Below are 22,186 nucleotides of genomic sequence, written 5' to 3' on the forward strand. Positions count from 1 at the left end.
CACATGGAGCAGGGGTTCATAAGTTTATAGGTTCTAGGAGCAGAATTAGGCCATTCAGCCCATTGAGTCTACTCTGCCATTCAATCAAGGCTGATCTATCATTCCCTCTCAACCCCATTCTCCCGACTTCTCCCCATAACCCCTGATGCCCTTACTAATCAGGGATCTGTCAAAATCTCTGCCTTAAAAATATCCATTGACTTGGCCTCCACAGCCGTCTGTGGCAATAAATTGCACAGATTCACTGTCCTCTGACTAAACAAATCCCTTCTCATCTCCTGGGTGTTCCTGCAAATTCCACGTTGCGAGTTTAAGCCTGATCTAGCCCATGCTTCCTCCAACTCTGTACTGAGCAAGGACTCTCCCTCCCTCGCTGAAGCAATGCTGCACATTTTTACAACTTCTGTGGGCTGGTAGCCATTTATTGGTGGGAGGTCAACAGACACTTTAATCCACCAGTTTCATTCTACTGCTGAAAATGTTGGATCCAATTGAAAACTGGTGGTTCCTGTTGGAAACCTGTTGGTGGGTAAAATCTTCCCTCACTTTCTGCATACGGGTCTCAAAATGCAGTGAAGTTAGACCAAAATGCTGGAGTAACTCAGCGGGACAGGCAGCATATCTGGAGAGAAGGAATGGGTGACATTTCGGGTCGAGAACCTTGCAGTGATTGTGGCCATCGGTCATTCCTACCCAATGGGTCTGCATGACCAGCAAACACCAAAGTCTGAGCCCTGACCATTAAGTCAAGTTAAACTTATTGTCATATTTGCAAAACTATGGTGAGGTGCAGGGACAATGAAAATCCTGCTTGCGGGAGCATCTCAGGCAAAAACATAATTTATGCATTAATTTGTGTATTAACATACAAAAACATAATTTATGCATTAATTACTGTTTCTCAAATTCTCAATCAAACACAAAATACAACTAATGACAAATTTACTTTTGCTCATTTTTTCTCTTTCTACATTGTGCACAACATCATAGAGCAGGTAACCATTCAGCCCATTTGATCTGGGTAAGCATTTTCGGGTTAGTTCACTCTTGCCCACTTTTCCCATTATACTGCCAGACTTATCCAATTGCCTCCTGAGAGCTTCTATTGAATCAGACAGGGCATTCCTAATCCAAGCAATTCTTTGCCAAAATTCGTTTTTTTCTTTATGTTGCCTCTGCCTCTGCCTCGTTCACTCATCCCCGTTAATGAACCTTGCGTAGGACGGAACTGCAGATGCTGGTTTACAACCGAAAAAAGAGACAAAATGCTGGAGTGACTCAACGGGACAGGCAGCATCTCTGGGGAGGAGGAATGGGTGACGTTTCGGTGCCGAGACCCTTCTTCAGAGTCTGAAGAAGGATTTCGTCCCGGAACGTCACCCATTCCTTCTCTCAAGAGATGCTGCCTGTCCCGTTGAGTTACTCCAGCATTTTGTCTCTATCTTTGGTTCTCAGGCCATGCAGTGAGGCCAGCAATAGCAAGCGATAACCACAACTGTATTCAGGGTGGCTTCTGGCCTGTTAAATATGCATATGTGCTGGGCTGCTTTATGTGTACTGTTCTTGTTGTGAGACCATTTACACAAGGTACATTATTTATTTTCTTTCCTTGTTGGCAGTGTGCATTATTTGATTGTTGTTGTGCTCTGTGCTGCCTTTGTTATTGATCATGTCCATTCAGATCATGCCAACAGGGCCTCATCATAACTAGCTGTTTTCATCTAAATTGATCTGCACTGGGAGAATATTTGAAAGAAATATAACGTGCCAATGTGGCTGGGGAACTATGGGGCATCACAAGGAAAGGGTTTGCCCCTTTATGCTCGATCAAAGCTTGGAGGTCTTGCTGAGATACAATCTTTAATGGCTCCCACAGCCTGCGCAGCTTTCTCAACAGATAAAAGACTGGCAGAAAAGAATTAAATTGCCCGATCCCGCCCACTCATTCCCATATATGTCAGGCTACTGTGGCATTGAAATCCAGTTCTCCGGGATACTTCCCACTCACACAGCGAGGAAATACACTATGCTACAGGGAATGGGGGAAACGGCTGAATGGGGGGGACGGAAGAGCAGAGGGGAGGTTAAGGCGAAGAGAGCGAGGAGAGGAGAAGAAATACGAGCGGTGAGCAGAGGACAACAGGAGAAAGGTGGGAAGGATGGGAGTGCAATTAAAAGGAGAAGAAATAGGTGGAAAAGAGTGGAGAGAAGTGGAGGGAAGAGTGAACAGCACGCAGGGAAAAATAAAGCTGTGCTTTCCATCAATGCCCAACTATCTCTGTACCCAAAAAAAAACACTACCCAATTCACATGTTCATCAAAGGCAGCCACAAAATGTTGGAGTAACTCAGCGTCTCTGGAGAGAAGGAATGGGTGACGTTTCAGTGGAGACCCTTCTTCAGTGGAGTCTTGACTCGAAACGTCACCCATTCCTTCTCCACAGAGATGCTGCCTGTCCTGCTGAGTTACTCCAGCATTTTGTGCCTATCTTCAGTGTAGACCAGCAGTTCTTTCCTTCACATGTTCATCTCTCCCACACAGCATAGAAACACACTGAATTATTTTTTTCTCATATTGTTTACAGTGTACTATGTCTACATATTCTGTTGTGCTGCAAGTAAGGATTTCATTGTTCTATCTGGGACCAATGAAAATAATACATTTTTGACTCTCTTGACTGTTTTCACTTTAACCCAACAAACAGTTTACAACGGCCTGTTTCCTTTATCATCCTTACTTTTTTGCATATCTTTCATTCATTGTTCTTTATCTCGCCACATCACCGTCTATATCTCTCGTTTCCCTTATCCCTAACCAGTCTGGAGAAGGGTCTCGACCTGAAACGTCACCCATTCCTTCTCTCCAGAGATGCTGCCTGTCCAGTTGAGTTACTCCAGCTTTTTATGTCTATCAATATACACATCACCTATCACAAACAATATCTATATTACTAAAAGTCTGATCTTGACCGCTTTTGACTCGCTGTGCTGCGATTTCCGAGAGAACGCCGCCACCTATGGCCATCATTTTTGGCCACCTCGCTCAGAGCCCCCCTCCGCCTTCCGGGACCGGAGGATTTTTCCCATCGATGAAAAATCAGAGAGATATTAATGTTTTTAAATAATTTGCCATTCTCTCTGCTGCCCCTGCTGGAGGGAGGGGAAGGGACTATAAAACCAGGAAGTGGTGTGCCTCACTCAGTCTCTGCAAGATGGAGGAAGCCAGAGGGTCACGTCTCTCTGAGCTCTGAATAACACTGAACACATGTCTACTCAACTGTGAGTGCCCTTAATGTGGTTTGAAAATGAAAATATGGTTGGTTTGAAGTAAAAATGCACTGCAAATGGTTGTTTGGGTTGAAGTAATTGGTGGAGAGGTGGAATTGGTGGAGAGGTGGAATATTGCATCGGGGGACCAGGCCTCCCGTGTGAACATGGGACCCAACGGGTCCCACTTAGTCTAGTATCACATATTTGCTGACTGATATTTACCCTAATTCACTAAATACCATGTCTAACATACACAGGGCAACATACTGTCTATTTGATATACTATTCTCCAATACGCAACACCTGAATTATTCTAGCCATAGACACCTGATTACCACTCTGCCTGATTCATGCTCCAGCTGGAATGTCCACAGTTCACATTAAGACTTAACAGATCACTCAGGCCATGGAAGGAACAAACATATTTTCATCGTCCAATGTCCCAGTGTAATTCAGTGAGTCATAGAGTCATGCAGCGCACAACCAAGTGCTTCCGTCCACCATGCCCATGCTGACTACCAATTATACTGAATACCACCTGCTTATTTTCATCTGTTCATTTTATTTTCAGTCCCACTGTTGTGAAATCCGCAGCAGAGCGCCTTTGGTACATAATGCTAAAATAAAACACGATCCCTGCAAGTTGTGGTACTTTAAATTAATGTTTTAGGTTGGAACATCAGGTTGGAGAAATATTACAGAAGGCAAGGAACCAAATAGATTATTTGACAAGCAGCTGAACAAACATATTTTCATTCGGCAAAGTCATCACAATGTGCCTGATACACTGCTGTGATAGTCAAGTACAAAGGAACTCCAACAAGGAGCCCTGTTGGAAAGGTGGGCCCACAGTGGGAGAACCACGGCAAAAAACTATCTTGTGGTGCTGTATACTGTCCACAAGGTGGGCTGAAAAAGAGATTCAAAGACTCTTCGAATATCCCTGAAGAAATTCCACATTGACACACACTGCTGGGAACAGCAAGCATTGGACCGCCCGGTTTGGCGTAGCCACATAAAGACGGCGCACGCTCATATGAGGAAGCTAAAGTGGAGGGGGCAAAGCAAAGGGGAAAAGAGAATTAAAAAAATCAACGCAACATCATCCTACAGCTCCGCCACCTGTGTAAAGGAAACCTTCAGGCCCAGATTGGTCTAATCAACCATTTCTATACACATCACAACACCGTCAACAATATGCTCAGGTTCGCACTCGAAAGCAAGTGGCAAACAACAAAATGAGTTAGTTTACATAGCCATGAAAATAATAACAAATCATCTCCTACCTGAAGAAGCCAATAGCACCTCCGGTGGAAAGTGGGGATAATGGAAGAGTGGACATAGCAACCATAAAGGCACTGTGGAGACAAAAAGATAACAACAGGACTCAATTTTCTCTTGGTCAGTTCTCTATGCTGTCACATTTATGCTTTCAGGTGTTTGTCACCTCTCTGGTAAAACAACGACTTACTTAATTGTGGTGATCCACAGTAATCTCCAGGACCATATACAAATGATGGTGTAGGAAGGAACTGCAGATGCTGGTTTACACCGAGGATAGTCCAAAATGCTGGAGTAACTCAGCCGGTCAGGCAGCATCTCCGGAGAAAAGGAATAAGTGGAATATCTGGTGAAGGATCATTCCGACTGAATGCATGATGAAGGGTCTCAACCCGAAACGTCACCTATTCCTTATCTCCTGACCCGCTGAGTTACTCCAGCATTTTGCGTCTATCTAGACGTGATTCTTCTTCTTGGAGACCGTGGGGATGATCGGAGCAGGAGCAAAGAGGGGTGCAACTAGTAATGCACTAAACGTTATTCCCTTATCATGTACAGTGTCTGCACACTGTGAATAGCTCGATTGCAATCATATACTTTCTTTCCAGTGAGTGGTTAGCATGTAACAAAAGCTTTGTGCTGTACCTGTGGTACACTTGACAATAAGCGATAAACTCAACTGATGACACCTGGAATAATATTACCCTGGCACTCACTGTGCATGTCCTGGCGGGACAATTATTGTTGAATTTAGGACTTTCATCTTCAGATTGGTTCACTGAAAAACCTCCAATATTTCACAAATCAAAGCATTAAGCATGAAAATCTGTCGGGAAATAAAAAAAGACCTTGCTTTTAAAACCCCAGTAAAAACCTGAGATCCCCTGTCAAAACAAAACAAGGGAGAGTTTTCTGTCAACCAGCAATATTTCTGGGCTACCTAGACCTATCAGATTCTAAAAAATCTGCTGTCTTTTTCTCTATCTCTTTCAATCATCCTGCAGTTGAACACTCTGTTAGTACTGTGCCAGCAACAAGTAGGGCCATCAACAACCTCACCCAAGTATTATAGGAATTGCTGAATTTAATTGGAAAATTCTCCATTTTAGAATACAAACATTACATTGCATATACAGTAATTAGAACATAGTGGTGGTGGTGCAGTCTTAATGCCTTACAGCTACTGCCTAATGCCCCTGTCCCATTCAGGAAACCTGAACGGAAACCTCTGGAGACTTTGAGCCCCACCCAAGGTTTCCGTGCGGTTCCCGGAGGTTGCAGGTGGTTGCCGGAGGTTGCCGGTAGTGGAAGCAGGTAGGGAGACTGACAAAAACCTCTGGGAACCGCACGGAAACCTTGGGTGGGGCGCAAAGTCTCCAGAGGTTTCCGTTCAGGTTTCCTAAGTGGGACAGGGGCATTACAGTGCCAGAGACCCGGGTTCAATCCTGCTTACGGGTGCTGTCTGTACGGAGTTTGTACGTTCTCCCTGTGACCTGCGTGGGTTTTCTCCAAGATCTTCAGTTTCCTCCCACGCTCCAAAGATGTGCAGGTTTGTACTTTAATTGGCTTGGTATAAATGTAGATTGTCCCTCGTGTGTGTGTGGGTGACGTTAGTGTGCGGGGATCACTGACCGGTGCCGACTCGGTGGGCCGAAGGGCTAGTTTCCGCGCTGTATCTCTGAACTAAACAAAAATATTAATTTCCATAGATCTATGCAATTGCCTGTGCTCTTGCCATCCTACCTCATTGCATCATATCAACAAGTCTTCAGAATTGCTAGCTAGGTCAGACAGCCCATATGCTGTCCCACCTATGTGATAAATGACTATGCAGTGAGATACTAGTGCAGATGCCAACTGTGAATCTATTCCCAGAAAATGTCAACAAGCTGGAATAAAAAAGATAAACACTCACAAACAAATGGAAGAAAGTGTTTATATATAATAACAGCATCGTCTCTTTAAATCTAGCCCATGATGGAAACTATAATTCGATATGAATGAAGAATAATATCTTTGCGTCTAGATACTGTCAATGTCAAAACAGGCAGATGATTACTGCCCAGTGTAGCATATCTGTGGCCATCTTTCACTGCTGTCAGTGGGTAACCTGTCTGTGTGTCACACACACCGTGCTTTCATCGGGTCACTCTCGGCCCTTTGTTAAAGCATACATTACACACCGTGCTGAGGTATTTTGCGTTCATTAATAAAAGCCCAGTTTCCCCACGGTTGCTCTGCAAGTTCTTCCTGTTATTGTGAGTGAATTTCACGGGTATAAAGTGACTTCAAATAATTGAACTGGAAATGACAGCAACAAATTAGATTGCACAGGCATACCTGTAACCTGGTGCCAGGCGTTAGCGTCTTTAAGAAAGAAGAGCTAAATTTAAGGCGGGGAGGGATGTAGAATTATTGCTTCAATACAAATACTTTGAACTTTCGATAGACACTCCTTTGGGCTTTTCATGGATATATATCGTGACGTGAGAACTATATGATTTTAGTTGTAAAATATTGGGACTGATATAAATAATATTTGGAATCCGCTACTATTATTGACATTGAGAATCCTACAAGTTATTATTATTTGAATCCTATAAATAAAATTAGAAATGCTACTCTGTGCGAGATTCCCATACTAATGGCAAGGCTGGGGATTCCATGCTACTAACATTAACAATCCCCCAGTGTTAGCAATGTTGCAAAGCCTGCACAGTTCCTGATGTTTAGTCTCTGTTGGTGATGTTGGGATACCCACTGAGTTGAGCGCTTGATGGCACTGGGCCTCTACTTGTTGGAGTTTAGTAGGATGAGGGGGCACCTCATTGGAGCTTACTGAATGGTGAAAGGCCTGGATAGAGTGGATGTGGAGAGGATGTTTCCACCAGTGGAATAGTTTAGGACCAGGGGTCACAGCCTCAGAATTAAAGGTTGTTGCTTTAGGAAAGACATGAGGAGGAATTTCTTTAGTCAGAGGGTGCTGAATCTGTGGAATTCATTGCCACAGAAGGCTGTGGAGGCTGTCAATGGTTTCATGGTCCTCCAAAATATTCCAAATGGAATTTGAACTGGAGGTGGGTATTTTTAAGGCAGAGATAGATAGATTCTTGATTAGTACAGGTGTCAGGGGTTACTGGGAGAAGGCAGGAGAATGGGGTTAAGAGAGAAAGAGAGAAAGAGAGAAAGATAGATTAGCCATGATTGAATGGAGGAGTAGACTTGATGGGTCAAATGGCCTAATTCAGCTCCTGTGACTTATGAACTTATGACGTCGGTGTTGGGTCTTCCATACTATTTGCAATGTTGGAAATTATGTCCTCTTGTTGGGAATCAAATACTGTGACTTTGTGTGTGAACTCCCAAATGTATCAGAAGGTCACTCGAGAACAACACAGAACAAAATATACACACACAAAGTGTTGATGGGCCGAATGGCATAATTCTACTCCTATTCCTTATGACCTTATGACTGGATTGCCCGCTTATTGCCTGTATGCTAATGTGAGAACTTAGCATCCAAATTGGTAACCATGCATATTTCATGACACCTGTGTTTACACCTCAAAAACACTCAATTGGCAGTAAAAAATTGGAACGCATTCCATGGTCACGAGAGGCACGATGGAAATGCAATTTCGCTTTCAGTAATCAAGCGGTTGAATAATTTACCAGTGATTCATTGGAAATGACAGCATACAAGAGAGTAGGATTTGAAAGTTGGGACCACTAGTGGGTAAGGCTTGAGAGTAAGGGATCAAGGTGGGGCGAGACATTCTTGCCATAGAGGGAGTACAGAGAAGGTTCACCAGACTGATTCCTGGCATGGCAGGACTTTCATATGAAGAAAGACTGGATAGACTCGGCTTGTACACGCTAGAATTCAGAAGATTGAGGGGGGATCTTATAGAAACTTACAAAATTCTTAAGGGGTTGGACAGGCTAGATGCAGGAAGATTATTCCCGATGTTGGGGAAGTCCAGAACTAGGGGTCACAGTTTAAGGATAAGAGGGAAGTCTTTTAGGACCGAGATGAGAAAATCATTTTTTACACAGAGAGTGGTGAATCTGTGGAATTCTCTGCCACAGAAGGTAGTTGAGGCCAGTTCATTGGCTATATTTAAGAGGGAGCTAGATGTGGCCCTTGTGGCTAAAGGGATCAGTGGGTATGGAGAGAAGGCAGGGATGGGATACTGAGTTGGATGATCAGCCATGATCATATCAAATGGCGGTGCAGGCTCGAAGGGCCGAATGGCCTACTCCTGCACCTATTTTCTATGTTTCTATGTTTCTATGTTTCTATGAGACACAGAGAAGGAAACTAAGGGTACAAGGGGCTAGGTCAGCGAGATGGAATTAAATAGAAAGTGCAAATTGGTTCTGATATACCTCCAAGCAATTTGCATGCTCCTATCACTGTCGATGTTAAAACGGCCCGTCTAATGGATGTACGATTTAACTTGGAATTGGTTCCTGTCAACCACGAGCATCCATCTAAATGTGTCGAATCACATGCAGCAAAGAGGGGACTGTAGCCAGTGACTATGAAGACTGATTTTAATTTGCTATCAATCACAGTCCACTGGCTCCCAAGCCTTTCATGGTACTCATTTTTCATGTTACATTTATCTGAATCCCCTCTTGGTAAGCAACTGTCTAGCATGGGCCAAATTAATTTGGTTAAGAATTTAATGTTTATTATATTTTCTTTAAGGGGGAAAGCAGCAGGAGGTGTTTAGTAATGAACAAGGTTTAACAGCCTGTACTATTAGCAGAGTAAGTGTGAAGATGCTCCGGGGGTGGCAGCTCGCCCATGGCTTCTCTTTTTCTGCTGGTTTCCGTTCTCTAGACACTGTCAAACCATCCACGGGACAGGCACCAACCACCTGGTTGAATCTTTCAAGAAGGAACTGCAGATGCTGGTTTACACCAAAGATAGACACAAAATGCCGGAGTAACTCAGCGGGACAGGCAGCATCTCTGGGGAGAAAGAATGGGTGACGTTACGGGTCGAGACCCTTCTGCAGACTCACTCATAGAAGGTCACCCATTCCTTCTCTCCAGAGATGCTGCCTTTCCCGCTGAGTGACTCTGGCATTTTGTGTCTTTCTTACGTGGTTGAATCTTGCCTCAAACCACAGAGAATGCTATTGTTAACTCTCATAATAATAATAATAATAAATTTTATTTATGGGCGCCTTTCAAGAGTCTCAAGGACACCTTACAAAAATTGAGCATGTAGAGGAAAAACATGTAAGGGGAATGAAATAAATAGTAGAGACATGACTAGTACACAAAGTAAAGACAGAATTCAATACAAAACACAGTATGAGGCAATTAATGCACAGATGAAAAGGGACGGGGACGTGGGGCTAAGGATAGGCAGAGGTGAAGAGATGGGTCTTGAGGCGGGACTGGAAGATGGTGAGGGACACGGAATTGCGGATCAGTTGGGGGAGGGAGTTCCAGAGCCTGGGAGCTGCCCTGGAGAAGGCTCTGTCCCCAAAACTGCGGAGGTTGGACTTGTGGATGGAGAGGAGACCGGCTGATGTGGATCTGAGGGACCGTGAGGGTTGGTAGGAGGAGAGGAGGTCAGTGAGATATGGGGGGGGCAGATGGTGGAGGGCTTTGTAGGTGAGGACCAGGATTTTGTAGGTGATCCGGTGGGAGATGGGAAGCCAGTGAAGTTTTTTGAGGACTGGAGTGATGTGATGCCAGGATTTGGTGTGGGTGATGAGTCGGGCGGCTGCGTTCTGGACCAGTTGGAGTCGGTTGATGTAGGTGGAGCTGATGCCAAGGAGAAGTGAGTTGCAATAGTCCAGTCGGGAGGAGATGAAGGCATGGATGAGTCTTTCAGCAGCAGGCGGTGTGAGAGAGGGTCTGAGTTTGGCGATGTTGCGGAGATGAAAGAAGGAGGTTTTAATGACATGGCGGATGTGAGGCTCAAGGGAGAGGGTGGAATCAAAGATCACGCCAAGGTTGCGGGCCTGGGGAGATGGGGAGACAGTGGTGCCGTCGATGGTGAGAGTGGGGTTATTGATTTTGCTGAGTGTGGCTTTGGAGCCTATGAGGAGGAATTCTGTCTTATCGCTGTTGAGTTTGATGACCGCAATACCCAAATTGAACCGTTAAGGTTTAGAGCACAGAAGATGGGCATTCAGCATTGTTGTGTCCAGGCTTTGACACATATTCTCATTCGCTTTCACCAACTCCCGTTCTATGTCCATAAACATTTCAATTTCACATTCATGTGTGTCGCTGAATGAAATGATTTCTCTACATGTTGACAGTTCTGGACAAAACCCAGTGGTGTCACTTCATGTTCCAAGATAGCACAGAGGAGGCCAAGATCATTTCATTATTGAGGAGCAGGGTAATTTCAAAGAATGGCACCGTCAAAGGATGCAGTGTTAAATGGTACCATACATCTACAAGGACCAGTACCTCATACTGTATGTAGAGCTACTGGGAAATAACAGTCATATGTCTGACCTGGGCGTTTATGAGGACCAAACCTCCACTCCATGCGCTTGTGTGACACTGAAGAAGAGGTGGACATTTAGAGACATTGTCTCTCAGCGAGAATATTAAACCGAGACCTGCCTGGCAGCTCTGGTCAACATAAAATATTCCTCAGCACAATCCTGAAGAGTGGCAGGGGATTTCTGCCCAGTATTCTGGCTAATATTATCCCTCAACCAATTCTGATCAGCAGATCATCTTACTGCTTATTGATGGCTCTGCATCACAACAGCGGCAGAGTTGCTGTCTTACCGCGCTAGAGACCCGGGTGCAATCCTGACTGTGGGTGCTGTCTGTAAGGAGTTTGCACGTTCCCCCCCATGACCTGCGTGGGTTTTCTCAGGAAAGCTCCGATATTCTCCCACACTCCAGAGGGAAACAGGTTTGTAGGCTGATTGACTTAGTATTATTGAATTTGTAAATTGTTAATTGTTCCTAGTCTATGTAGGATAGTATAAGTGTGCGGGGATCATTGGTTGGCACGGACTTTGTGGGCTGAAGGGCCTGTTTCTGTGCTGTATCTCTAAACTAAACTAACAATATTTCTGTTCTGATGAAGAATCTTGAGTCTGAAACTGTAATTTTGTTTTTTGTTCCACAGAAGCTGTCTGAACCACTGAGCATTCCCAGCATTTTCTGCTTTTATTTCAGATTTCCAGCCTCTACAGTTCTTTTGATTTTTATTATCTCTACTTCAAAGTATTTTAAAGTGATATAAATGCTCTGGGATTTCCTGAGGTTTTGAACATTGTTCAGTGAACAGTGAACACTTTGTTCTTTCTTTACTCTCTCAGGAACAGTGAATGGTCCCCAGGTACTCCGGGGTGCCATGTGTGTGCATCTTGCTACAACACGAACTGCTGAATCTGGGGCATTGTATAATCACAGTTCTGTTACCCACCAAACTAACTTAAAGATAGTGCCTGAACATTTCTCCAGATTGTCTCCCAGCAACATAGCACCAATTTAAGTACTTATGAAAGAATTATATAAGATTTCGACTAAACTACTAATTTGCATAGTAGAAGGGCCTCGACCCGAAACGACACCCATTCCTTCTCTCCAGAGATGCTGCCTGTCCCGCTGAGTTACTCCAGCATTTTGTATCTATCTTTGGTGTCTGCAGTTCCTTCCCACTAATTTACGCATTTTGGAGGATTGCCAAAGAATAAAGACAATAAGAATGATGAAAGTGAATTATCTTAATCTAATTAATCAGGGAAGGGAAGTGTTTATGGGACTTATCATGCTACACTAATTAATCGTATGTACAGTTTCTACAATGGGTGACCAGGATAGAGTACCTCTCCCAGTCAATCTTGATGTGTGTGGCTGGACTGTGAGTGCAAACGTTCATTTAAACAATTGGATAACCGGGATGAGCCCAATCCCATGCCCCTGACATTCCAACACTTGGATCATCTTTTTGAGTGGACAACGGATGTGAAGGGTATTACTTCCAGGAATCCTGATTTTAATATTCCATTCTCAAGGGGACTGGGGCTAATTACAGGAAAGCAGATTCTGCTTCAGGCAAGATCAGCCAAGTATCCAACATCAATGTATGCAGCGGTAGAGTTGCTGCCTCACAGCGCCAGAAACCCGGGTTGGATCCTGACTACGGGTGCTGTCTGTACGGAGTTTGCACGTTCTCCCTGTGACCTGTGTGTGTTTTCCCCAGGATCTCCGGTTTCCTCCCACACTCCAAAGGCGTACAGGTTTGTATGTCAATTTGCTTTGGTAAAATTGTAAATTATCCCTCGTGTGTGTAGGATAGTGTTAATGTGCGGGTATCGCTAGTCGGCGCGGACACGATGGGCCGAAGGGCCTGCTTGCGCGTTATATCTATAAACCAAACCAAACCAGTGCCTTTATGGCCTAGTTCAACTCATGGCAGTGCCCAGCTAAACACAGAAGGAACCACCCTCCTGTTGCCAAGTTCCACCAGAGTGAGATTAAATGGATCAGTTCCACCTCACAAAGGTGCTCGACATTTATTTTTGTGCGTTGCTTCACTTCGTTTTACGATACACTCTTTGACCATTTCTATTCCATGTTCAGTTATTTTAATAATTTTAACAGGCTTGGGTTAGAAGTAAAACGAAGCAAATAGTGATCATGTTTCTGCTGCCACATTATGTCATATCACAGCATAACACATCTTGTGACATATGTCATATTAAAAAAAAAGGCACATTCTGTTACTGTCATGGCGTGATAACACATTAGGAGGCATAAAAAAATCTGGATGTTATTTAAAACATTCCCATTTGGCTTCTACCAAGAATACTTTCATTAAGATGACAATTATTGAAGTGATAGATGCTCTGGTGAGGTCTCAAGTTACTCATACTTTTATTACCAATTCCACACACTGCCAGCCTGTCCATCAAATTTATCGTGTATTAGCATAATGCAAAAAAAATCGTCCAGTTGTTAGGAAGAAAACTTTGCATTTTCATCAGGGCTGTTTCAGTCTCGAAATGAGGAAGTTAATTGGGGGGAAGATCTAATGTTTCGGTGGGGAATTTCCAAACAAGTAATGGCAGCAAGAAGGCAAGAAAGCTGAGCGTAAGAACAAGGCCGATGCACTCAGTATAATTGTGAGGGATTGTTTGTAGCAGCAGAGGTGGTATCTTGCATGAGACGAAGAATCTCTTCCCCCCTCAAAAGGAGAAAAATTATCTCATTTCACTACTTAAAGAACAAAGCGGGACGACAGATGGCACAATGGGCTAAGTGTTCGGCTGGCAACCGGAAGGTAGCCGGTTCGAATCCCGCTTGGAGTGCATACTGTCGTTGTGTCCTTGAGCAAGACACTTCACCCACCTTTGCCTGTGTGTGAATGTGTGTGAGTGATTGGTGGTGGTCGGAGGGGCCGTAGGCGCAGATTGGCAGCCACGCTTCCGTCAGTCTGCCCCAGGGCAGCTGTGGCTACAGAAGTAGCTTACCACCACCGAGTGTGACTGAATAATGCGATGTAATGCGCCTTGAGTATTAGAAAGGCGCTATATAAATCCCATCCATTATTATTACTATAAATGTGAATTTCTGTAGGAAGGAACTGCAGATGCCGGTTTAAACCGAAGGTAGGCACAAAATGCTGGAGTAACTCAGCGTGTCAGACAGCATCTCTGGAGAAAAGGAATAGGTGGCATTTTGGGTCGAGACCCTTCATCAGAATTTCTCCCTAGTGCCTTTGTTTTCAATTACAGGATGTTTCTGGTTGTTGACATTTATTGCCTATCCCAAGTTCACATGTCATAGGGTAAAGGTTCTGGGATGCAGATGAAGTGATGAGGTGAAGTAATGTATTTCAAAGTCAGGGCAGTGTGAAAATTGAAGAGGAAATTGCAGTTGATTTAATTGACATGGGCTTGCTGTGTTGCCTTGCTTGGTGGTAGAGTCTATGGGGTTGGAAGGTGCTGGCAGAGTAGCCTTAGTGAGCTACTGCGTAGTATTTTGTAGCTGATACACATCGTGGCAACAGTTCGCTGAGGATGAAGGCATAAATATTCAAGATGGTGGATGAACTGCCAATCCAACACTATGGGTGGCATGTTGGAGCAGTGGTAGAGTTGTTGCCTTACAGCACCAGAGATCCGGGTTCGATCCTGACTATAGGTGCTGCCTGTACGTAGTTTGTATGTTCTCCCCGTGTGGGGATAAGGGGCTACGGGGAGAGGGCAGGGATATGGACCTAGGTATGGTTAGTATGGTAAGACCTGAGTGATCTCCTGGACATGTGTCGATCGCCTGGATTGGGGTCGGAGAGGAATTTCCCGGATTTTTTCCCCGAATTGGACCTGGGTTTTTATCCGTTTTTTTGCCTCCCCCAGGAGATCACGCGGTTCTTGGGGTGGAGAGGGGTGATAGCGGTATAAAGGGGATGGTAGTGTCTTGTGTTCTGTGTCTTGTGTCTACTGTTTGTGGGTAAGTGTGTCTGTTTAGTGTTCAGCCATGAGTGAATGGCGGTGCGGGCTCGACGGACCTGGTGATCTACTCTCGCACCTACTTTCTATGATTCTATGATTCTACTGCGTGTGTTTTCTCCAGGATCTCCAGTTTCTTACTACACTCCAAAGACGTGCAGGTTTGTGGGTTAATTAGCTTGGTATAAATTACATTATCCCTCGTGTGTGTAGGATAGTGTAAGTGTGCAGGGATCGCTGGTCGGCACGGATGCGGTGGGCCGAAGGGCATGTTTCTGCGCTGTATCTCGAAACTAAATTAAAAACTAAACTAAGTTATTTTGTCTTGCTTGAAGTTAAGCGCCTTGAGTTGTTGAACCTTCAGTTATCACAATTCTGATTTCTGTTTTGTAGATTGTAAAAAGACCTCAGAAAATGAGCCATTCATCGCAGGACAGCGAGTGCATGACCTGCACGTGTGGTCACGGCATTTACGTGGCTGGTCCAGCTGAGAATTAGCCAGTGGCGACCGCGTGAATCTTGATGATGGGATTGGTGTTGAACGCCCGAAATGAGATGGTTCCTATCCTATCTTGCTGTAGATGATCATTGTCTACGAGAGACGGCCTGGAATGCTGATTCATTACCATGTGTCTTAATGCATTTTTCATTTTGTTTGCTGTCTTTTCCACATTGCGAAAGTGACTGTTCTCCGAGAATATTTTATAGCCTGGAAATACCTTGTGTGTCATGAAGTGTCGCAGGAAAGCAAGTCACGTCTTCCTTTTTCATGTGTCTCGGTGTATTCAACCTGTGTTTCTGATCTACCATTTGCATTCTGTTTTAATGTTTACTAGTAAGGTGCTTAGGAGCAGTGCAAAGAAGGAAGGCTTTCTGACTGTGAGAACTCACAGTAGATCTTCATTCTGGATCTAACTTGTAACACATCTGCCCTGGGAGCGTTTGACAGTGGTTGTGAATGGAGTTTCATTCTGCATCTAATCACTACTGTACTTGCCCTGGAATTTTGTTTTTTTTGGATGTATAGAAGCTTCACTGTACATCTTACCCTTGTTCTACTTGTCCTGAGAAAGCTCAATGCAGCAGGAAGGAAAGAGATTTATTCTATCTCCAACCTTGAAATGCTTGTTGCTGACAACGGAAGGTATTCCACTTGTGAGTATTAACACGGCTACTAACCTTGAAGAGCACAGAATTCACACAAGAAGTCATAGAAAAACAAGCGATTGGTGCCAGAAGCATGCGGCTTGACAGGTCTGCAATTCAAGCACAAATTGAGAGCACTTGCAATTTTAATATTTAATACTCTCTGCCGGAGCCAGGCTGGGCGGTACAGAACTCCCTTTTCTGATCACAAATCTCGACATGTGCCACGATTGCTCATTCTGATTATTCAAGATCTTATCAATCAAAGCAATGAATTTTACACACAGCCGCGGTGAGCATGATTTTGTTTTGATGGGTAGCGTGTCATTTTTATCCTTCCTCCAACCACTACAAAAAAAAGTGTCATTTCCAAAATTAGGAATTAATAATAAAAAAATTATTTTAAAAGAGCATTTTTCAATGGCTTTTCCCTAAACCTGAAATCGTCCAAAGCTGTTTGGTGATGCTGCTGAGAAGTTAAAATGTTATCAGATTTTTGAAGTTCGAAGCAATCATGGCTTATTTATGGAATAATGGACACAGCTGAGACCAAAAGAGGCTAAAATCCAATCAAGGGGTTTAGATGGTTTAAATATAGACTGGGAGTTAGTGGTGACAATCTAACATTCATGTATAGAATAACTGAGATCTGGGAGTGTAATCTAATTGAGAAACTCAAGTGATTTCTGCATGGAGTAACAGTAAATCAACATTGAGTTACAGGCTACAGTCTAATGAGGGGTTCTGGTGGTTTATGTATAGAATAAATGGTACCCAGGAATGAGTTTGGGGCTAGAATTTAATCAAAGGATTTAGGTGCTGAATATCGAATCTGTATATAATGGGCACCAAGTTGTGAGTTGTAGGCTGGAATCTAATCAAGGAGTTCGGATTGTATAAATGAAAAGAATACATCACACGCAGGGAGTCACGTGCTAGGATTTAATTAAGACATTTGGGTACCTTGTAAGTAAAAGAGGAAACAGTGGTCATATAAAACTGAAGAAGTAAGAAATTCAAGTTTTATCACATCGTGTTTTGTATCTGTTCTCCTTGAAGAGTAATAATCCAGGGAAGCATTTGGCAGCAAACACTGACAACCTTTATTTAATAATCAAAAAATGTTCTGTGCTGGAGATGGGATGAATTTCCAATACATGCCTACTGAATGAGGCACAGTCAGTTCAGATCCAGAATGCCATTCGTAGGAATTTAGCACCATTCTTAGGAATTCAGCTTGCACAGTATCTGATGGGTATCGTTCATTTCCTGCACAGTTCCATTCCCAGTGGCCAGTTTCAGTGAGGTTCAATGGGCTGTGGGTCTATGGCCGCTGAGAACTAGTGGAGACTGTTGAATACATTTCCCGATCTTACCCCACATTGATGACTATTCAGTGGCGCAGAATTTTGTTGTACTTTGATTATCTCATTTATCTTGAAGAATGAAAGGCCGGTGTCAATACGCTGTAGATGTTTCAATGGACATCTGAAGGAACTCAGATCAATTCTGCCACAAGTACTGTAGTCAAAAGGCATCAAAAGAAGGCTGACATTGATTTCTCTCTTTCTGCACTCCTACGCTGAACTCATTTGTTAAACCAATCTTAAACCACTTTCAGAATCATTTCAAAAGAATGACTTGAATTTGTTTCTGCCTGAGGTATTTATTGCTAAACCTAATTCTGATTATTTAACATTTTCAATAGGCGAGCCTTCACAAAGCTTTAATCAATAGGAACACCTTGAAGAGAAAAGGGAAAGCCGAAGATGGATATAAAATGAATGCATAAAACAAAGCGCGGCCCAAACAATGATTTAATGCTCATACCCGTGACATGAATGTACTTCCCTTCACAGTCTTTCTGTGTGGGAGCAAGGATGTGCCCAATGCACCAACTGGTGATAAGTGTTTTAAATTAAGAAAGAAACATGAGAATTATGATTTTTTTTTTAAGGCCGTTCATGATCTTAGGATATCCCAACGCATTTGAAAGCCAACCTGATATTTTTGTTTCCAGTCTGCAGAAGGGTCTTGACCCAAAACGTCTCCCATTCCTTCTCTCCAGAGATGCTGCCTGTCCCGCTGAGTTACCCCCAGCTTTTTGTGTCTATCGTTGTTTCAAGCACAGTCTGTTTTGTAGTAAATGCCTACTATTTTCTGTGTGCTTAAGCAAAGCAAGAATTTCATTGTCCTATACAGGGACACATGACAATAAACTCACTTGAACTTGAACTTGAACTTGAGTTGCTGTCATATTCCAGGCAATGCTAATGCTAAAAGGCTGACAATGTCACCAAAAGACAACGTCCAATACATTGTCTTTTGCACATGGAATACCATGTTCTACCCTTCACATTGTACCTCAGTAAAGCAATATCTACCACACAAACAGTTATTTGCTCGGGAAGCCTGTTGTGACCTGTATGTGTTTATGTGAAAAAATCTGACTGGCGGGAATCCTTGCCAAAAAAATTGAAATCTGCCTACCACTTACCACTGCTCCGTGTCTTTCCTGACACATATGACATTTAGTATGTTGATTAAGGGATAATATTGGCACTGGCACAGGAAATTCTTCCTGCTCTTTCTTGTAAAGGTGCCATAGAATTTTTTTAAATGTTCAGGTCAGTTTATTGTCACATGTATCGAGCTACAGTGAAAATGTTTTGTTGCATGCTAACCAGTCAGCGTAAAGACAATACATGATTACAATAGATACACGATAAGGGGATAACGTTTATAGATCATAAGATCGTAAGGAATAGGAGTAGAATTAGGCCATTCGGCCCATCAAGTCTTCTAGGCCATTCAATCATGGCTGATCTATCTCTCCCTCCTAACCCCATTCTCCTGCCTTCTCCCCATAACCCCTGACAACTGCACTAATCAAGAATCTATCTATCTCTGCCCCAAAAATATCCGCCGAATCCCTGGCGCTGTCGGACGGCAACTTTACCGCTGCGCCACCATGCCGACTGGACTGGCTCCAAGTCCATGTCCTTGCAATGTCAGGTCTTTGCATTACATCAAATACTTAAACAACAGAAGGAGTCATCTTGGTACATCTGGGTCAGAACTAGATTTGAGCTCATACATAATTAAAAAGTTATCATCAGTCTCCATTATTTTCTGTGAAACTGGTACTTTGTTTTTTTTCTTTTCCTGCTTTAATAAATATTTGATATTCATACATTTGGTTCCCTGGGTCAAATTTATATACCATCCCATTCAAGTCAGTTTTAGATCAGTTAGTACCTCGGGTGCAAGTTAAAATGATGCAGGTTTTTAGCTCAACACGAGACCATCAGTGAATACTGGCTGGCATTCCAGGGCTGCACCAGGAGAGTACCACAGTGTAACAGGTATTATCCTTTGGTTGAAATGAAAACTAAAATCCGTGCCTGCCTGCTCAAGTGGACATAAAGAGGTACCGTCTCTGAAGTTATTCATGCGCCAGATACTGTTCATCCTCCTGCCATTGGAACATCCTTCAGCTGTCTGGAACTTAAGGTCATAAGGTCATAAGGGTTCGGAGTAGAATTAGGCCATTCGGCCCATCCAGTCTACTCCGCCCTTCCACCATGGCTGATCTATCTCTCCCTCCTAATATAATTCTCCTGCCTTCGCCCCATAACCTCTGACACCTTGAGGTGTCAATGAACTTTAAATTATTTTCTTATGAACTTGTATTGACTTTAAGTTATCGTCTTATGTCGGGACTTGAATGTCCATACGCAGGCACACTCATATACTCACTCACTCACTCACTCACTCACTCACTCACTCACTCACTCACTCACTCACTCACTCACACACTCATATACTCACTCACTCACTCACTCTCACACTCACTGTAATTTTTCTTCCCTCATGACACTCTACTTCTTGCAGGAATGGTTGATATGTTCCAGATCTATTTATGTGGCTTGATATACATTTCTGCTTGATGTATGGTCCATTGAAACGATTCGGATGTTTCCTACTTCAACGCTATTACTTATACAGAAGCTGTTGTTGTATCGAGAAGATTGAAGGTTCGATTTTCTGGATCTGTGTGACAAAATAATGGGCTGAGGAGGTTTCTTAATCAGAAAAGAAATGTCAAGTTATCTTCTATTTTAAACTGGCTAGACCAATGTTTTTCTGCATCAAAATATTTGCAGGATGAATGACAGGCCTGCTGAGCACGGTGATGGGAAAGGATTATGACTGCCTTGAATCTTGCAATGTTTTCCCTTTCCATCTGTTCAAACCATGCTGTTTGTTTCTACGAGTCATTTACTACCCACCATCCCCGTGCCCTCTTCCCCCTCCCCTACCATCAATGCCCAGACAGCTAGATTGTCATTAGATGATCTACTCACTTACAGGCAATTCGTGACTGTCCCTTGTCCACAAACGCGCTTACCATCATGCTTTGTGTGACCCGAGTTGCTGATGATGAACTGTGCAAAAAGGAGATGGTGGTGGTGACAAAATGTTGCAGGAAACTTATGTATGTGGGTGAGGAATCTGCTGTCATTTTACCAGTCGGATCGCCGTTGAATTTGAGGAATATCAAGGAATGTATGCCAAAACATCAGGAAGTGTCAGAAGAAGGGTCTCGACCCGAAACGTCACCTATTCATTTTCTCCAGAGATGCTGCCTGACCCGCTAAGTGACTCCAGTTTTTTTTGTGTCTATCTTCGGTTTAAACCAGCATCTGCAGTTCCTTCCCGCACAGGAAAAAGTAAAATGCTTGCTCTCTGCTAGATCTTTAACACCAACTAATGTGCAGCATCCCTCAGAAGCTGAGAGTCAACGTTTCCCCTGAAGCAAGTCCGAGAGTGGGGCTTGAGCTTATAACCCTCTTATCTCAGAGACCAGAAAGGTTCATATTCCCGTCTAAAGTGCTGCTTGTTCATTGTGCTTGTGTAGGTTAGAAACAAAGTTTGCCATTTCCAGTCATCGTCCTCTTATTTTCCATTCTTCATCATTGTGTTTAAATTCACGTTTGATTTTGTCTCTGTGTTACCCTCTTTCCCCCCCCCCCCCCCCCCCCCCACCCCCCCTTCTCTCTACCTCCTCTCTCTCCCTCTCCCCCCATTCCAATCTCAGCAAGCTCCTTTCACCCTACATCCCTTTGACATCTCTCCATGATTTCTGCTGTCTTGGCCTCAAGCACTGCGATTCCCACCCTGAACCACTCCACTCGTCTATCCCAAACCTTTAAGACACTCATTAAAATCTACTTCTGTGATTAATGTATCAGGCACCAGCGTGATTTGTTTGTTAATCACACCTGTCAAATGCCTCTGGTGCAGTATAAATTTACGGTGCTGTCGTTACGTACCGTGCGGTTCGTAGCTTTTTTGTCGCGCGGGTTGCTAGCTACGATGCGTATTTAGAAACAGCAGGGTAATGACTAAAACCGCAGGCAGGCAGGCTAACGGCAGGTCCCAGCGACCTTGACCGAGCCAGTGACACCACACACACTGTTGTCAAGCACTCGAGGCAGATTAGTGCTGAGAGATGCGGAAAACCATTTGAGAAGCAGCAATCAAGACAGATAAGATGCAGAGTCAGTGAGGAGGTGCAGGGGGGGGTGATTTGGAGGAGGCCACGGAGAGGTGGCGGGGGATGGAGAGTGACTTTGCGCTGCGATCACCAGGGAGTCGGAGCATGAAGTACAATTGATTTCCGTTCAGACAAAATTCAATTTACTGTAACAGAAAGGAGGCTTGCTTCTATCACACCGTTCTACACAGGAATTCTCCTCTGTTGTTATTCATGCCAACAGGGAGAGACTGCAATCAAACTATTTACTCCGAGCTGCTGCTTTGCAGTGCGGCACCTTCGCATAACTCCACCTGCTCTCTCCATTGCTATTCAGAATATTAATCCACGAATGCACGAGGTGGCTGAGATGATATATATTTAATGCAATTTTTAAACTACTCCGAAGGGAGAAAGAAGGGATACAGGGAGGACTGCACGAATTAGGCTGGGAGTGACGTGGAAAGTGTGGTGCGCAAACACCAACTTGTACTCAT

At 43.7% G+C, this 22,186-nt stretch overlaps 1 protein-coding gene across 6 annotated transcripts in view; it reads right to left on the bottom strand.

Moving 5' to 3' along the window:
- Positions 1-22,186, bottom strand: part of camta1 (calmodulin binding transcription activator 1) — an 880,549-nt gene that overhangs the window by 255,768 nt on the left and 602,595 nt on the right. For all 6 annotated transcript variants that reach the window (XM_033048136.1, XM_033048135.1, XM_033048133.1 and 3 more), the window contains exon 5: positions 4,556-4,627. In XM_033048136.1, coding sequence (XP_032904027.1) covers positions 4,556-4,627 — 72 coding nt within the window. The remainder of the gene's footprint in view (positions 1-4,555; positions 4,628-22,186) is intronic.

The sequence above is a fragment of the Amblyraja radiata genome, chromosome 31, assembly GCF_010909765.2.
Source record: "Amblyraja radiata isolate CabotCenter1 chromosome 31, sAmbRad1.1.pri, whole genome shotgun sequence".
Lineage (NCBI taxonomy): Eukaryota > Metazoa > Chordata > Chondrichthyes > Rajiformes > Rajidae > Amblyraja > Amblyraja radiata.